The 3,276-nt window shown below is 47.2% G+C and overlaps 1 protein-coding gene across 1 annotated transcript; it reads right to left on the bottom strand.

Moving 5' to 3' along the window:
• Window positions 1–535: 535 nt before the first annotated feature.
• LOC135587738 (F-box protein At1g67340-like) lies at window positions 536–2,205 on the bottom strand. Its single transcript, XM_065079468.1, has 3 exons — window positions 1,750–2,205; window positions 1,489–1,651; window positions 536–1,398 (listed from the first exon to the last, which is right to left on the bottom strand). Exons 1-3 carry the CDS (start codon window positions 2,031–2,033, stop codon window positions 664–666), a joined length of 1,182 nt encoding a protein of 393 aa, XP_064935540.1. The 5' UTR covers window positions 2,034–2,205; the 3' UTR covers window positions 536–663.
• Between the last annotated feature and the right edge of the window lie 1,071 nt (window positions 2,206–3,276).

The raw sequence follows: 3,276 nt of genomic DNA, 5'->3' as shown, positions 1-3,276 counted from the left end.
CAACACCATCCCTTGCTTTAAAAAAAATATTAAATGGTCTTCAACATGTTGACCATTGTTTTCACACACATGGGAATGTCAAACACTCTGTTGTTGTATAAAAAACTAAAATAGTTTGGTGAGCATCACTATATACTAGTATGATATGATTATTAGATAGGCGAATAACCTTTTCTTTGGTGTCATTGTTATTATGTACATTAATTTCTATCTCGGTTGCACATTTTCTTCAACGCTTAGCGCTTAAGAATCCCAAGTAAAAGGAATTAATGTAGGAGAAGAAAAGGAATTGGTCGAGCCCTTTTGACGAGATAATTCAAGTTTGACAAGGTAAAAGAGCATTTAGGTAATGCAAGTTAATGAACACCGAGTATAAGTGCACATACGAAGGATTCCTTCGATATAAGAAAATACAAGTGTTCATATAGAATTATTATCTATCCTATACGACAATACAGATTGAATTATTATTATTTTTTTATAAGGTTTAGTGGAATCACATATCACATTACGATCGATTATTTGATTTTTTTTTTTCTCCTCTCTCTATTGGAGCAAAATTTCAGACTGTAAATTTCATGAAGAAGAAAAAAAAATAAAAAATAAAAATAAAAAATCATAGAAAACGAAAAAGGAAAAGGACCTCTTAGGCTCTCCACCTGATCAATACATCGCCCCACCACCACCATTGTCCACCTCGGGCGGAGCTCCGCCGACAGCGGCGTAGACGGCATCTGCCTCGAGCCAACGCCCCATGGGAGCGCACTCGGCCTTGTGGGCCAGTTTCCAGTGGAGCGCCTGGCACGCCCTCGAGCAGTAGTTGACGGCGCCGCAGACGGAGCAGCGGCGGAACTCGTGCCGCCGGGTCTCCGGCCGACCGCAGTCGCCGTGGGAGCAGAGCCTCAGCCCCTCGTCCCCCGGCCCCCCGCCGGGACCCCTCGCCGCGAACCACTCCACCATGAACCGGTTGGCCGGGTGCGCCTTGGGGGCCGGAACGTTGCAGCCGAAATCGCTGAGGAGGGAGCAGCCGGAAACCAGCGCGTGGCGACGGTGGTGGTGCCACGACACGGAGGGGGCTGCCGAGGACTTGAGAACGGCAGCGAGCTCCCGCGCGTTGGCCTGGACCAGGAAGCGGCGGCCCTCGGCGATGTTCCGACGCACGCCGTAGCCGTCCTGGAGGCAGTGGCCGAGCTCCCGCAGCGCGTCGACGTGGCCGAGGAAGGCCGCCCGGGCACACAGGGCGACGCCCGCGCGCAGGTCCTTGTCGCCCTTGGCTCCTCCGCTCCCGTTGAACTGTATCACCGCGAGGGAGTACAGCGCCGCCGCGTGGGAGCCCATCGCTGCCCGGGCCATCAGCGACGCGCCGCTTCCCCTGTTCTGTAGACAGTAGAAGCGGATCTGCCAAGCCAGACAATAACACGGTAAAACAAATGCTGATCCCCTCATCTTCTCCAAACTAATCTATCAAACAGGGGAGACTACGCCCACCATGCCCAAAATATAGCAAGCTTCGAGGTTTCCGGCGTCGGCGCACCGCTTCAAGAACCTGTGCGCGGATTCCGACCACTTCTTCGCTCGAACTGCAAGTGATTTCACCGACGCCATGTGAAGAACGAGCGGATTTAATCCCAATCTGTTCAGCCTCTTGCATCTATCAATCAATAGAAATCAGATTTTTATCAAGGAAAACAGAGACAAAGGAGCGGAAGATTCAAGCAAAGGGAGAAGGGAAGACGGAAGGAATAGTACGTCACGAGCACGCTGATGAGATCGGAGGGAGAAGTGGCCGAGGCGCTAAGCTTGCAGAGGATAGAGACGACCAGGTCGTCTGGGAGGCCATCGAAGAAGTCGGGGCTGTCCTCGGAGACAGCCTCGGTCGCCATCTTCCAGCCGAAGTCCTTTCTTCCAACCGCTGCTTCGCCGGGGGGGAGCCGCCGCCTCCTCTTCCTACTCATCCTCTCCTCCTCCTCCGACGACCTCCAATGCGCTTCCCACTGCGTCCTGGGGTAGCAGAGGCCTCTTCTCGTTCGCATGGCTCCCTACAATCCGGCAGCCTAGAGGGTGTGCGTTGCGGAAGTCTCAGGGGGGAAGACAGCTAGATAAGACTGCCGGCCACATATATAGTTGTAGCAGAGGAGCGAGAGAGAGAGAGCGGAGACGACATGTAGAAGATTTGGGATGAAATGACGGTTTTGCCATCGGGGCAGTGGTGGAACGGACCAGTAACGCACGGTCAGCGTGCGTTGACCGGTTGCTTCCCGTGGGAGCACGCTTAAAAAGGCCTAAAGCTAAAAAGCTACCTTGTAACTCGTGTTGCTTTTGATCCTCCTACTGTGGCCTCTCTCAATTTCTCTGCTTTTTCTTTTTCTTTTTTTTTTTCACTTCTCGTAAAATTGTAGAGAGAGAGAGAGAGAGCAGTGCCACTTTGAAAAAAGATATTGATGTTTTATTTTATGTTCCTCAAATGCAGTTTTTAAAGAGTAAAATTTCAATTCAGAGTAAGAAGGAACCCAAGAGTATGTGGATCAAGCAAATATGAAAACAAATCTTCAAGTATATTAGGGGCACAAAGATGTGTCATATACCAATGTCTGGCTCTCATAAAATATCCTCTAAGTCAATTGTTTTATATATATATATATATATATATATATATATATATATATATATTTATTTATTTATTCAATGTCATCATATTGACTAGTAAGAAAGAAAGATGACAATATCGTTGAGAGTTGAAGAGCTCACTCGATATATCATATTTATCACTTAATTTTTATACAAAAAAATAAAGAAAATTGCAAGAGTAACTCGCATGTGATCAACCTTGTCTTATTCATCCACGAGGAACACACGGTTCTTCCCTCATGATTTGAGAGGCAAACGAGTTCAACGTGAAATCCTTTTCAGTGAAGGTGGTAAAGGTCATTTGGATGATAACGTATGGAGAGAGAGAGAGAAAGAGAGAGAGGGTGTTGTTACACTTCTGGCTTTGGCAAAGTAACTGCAGCTGCATAAACAAGGGATTGGAAATGGCCATAAACAACCTCAGTCCCACTATGAGCGATCAAACTTCCAGACTCGGGCAATGTTATTACTGTTCGATCCAATATAGAAAGAATACGAGGAAGGATGGAAACATAAATGCATTTCTGCTTCGTGCATTAATATTTCGGATTCTTACTGTGCAGCTCAATTGAAGCCAATTCACAAAAATAAAATAAGGGAAAAGCATTAGACTCACACCTGATTTTTCCTTTTGAATCATCTTTTTTT

This window comes from Musa acuminata, chromosome BXJ1-8, assembly GCF_036884655.1.
Source record: "Musa acuminata AAA Group cultivar baxijiao chromosome BXJ1-8, Cavendish_Baxijiao_AAA, whole genome shotgun sequence".
Lineage (NCBI taxonomy): Eukaryota > Viridiplantae > Streptophyta > Magnoliopsida > Zingiberales > Musaceae > Musa > Musa acuminata.
The sequence above is the reverse complement of the archived record's forward strand: the minus strand, read 5'-3'. Positions and strand labels throughout refer to the sequence as shown.

What these genes read in the sequence shown, in the direction of transcription:
- LOC135587738 (XM_065079468.1), bottom strand. Translation starts at nt 2,033, where the DNA reads ATGCGAACGAGAAGAGGCCTCTGCTACCCCAGGACGCAGTGGGAAGCG. An exon ending in CTCATCAGCGTGCTCGTGAC is followed by an intron (nt 1,652 to 1,749) that starts GTACTATTCCTT and finishes ATTGATTGATAG; the next exon opens with ATGCAAGAGGCTGAACAGAT. An exon ending in CTTGCTATATTTTGGGCATG is followed by an intron (nt 1,399 to 1,488) that starts GTGGGCGTAGTC and finishes CTGGCTTGGCAG; the next exon opens with ATCCGCTTCTACTGTCTACA.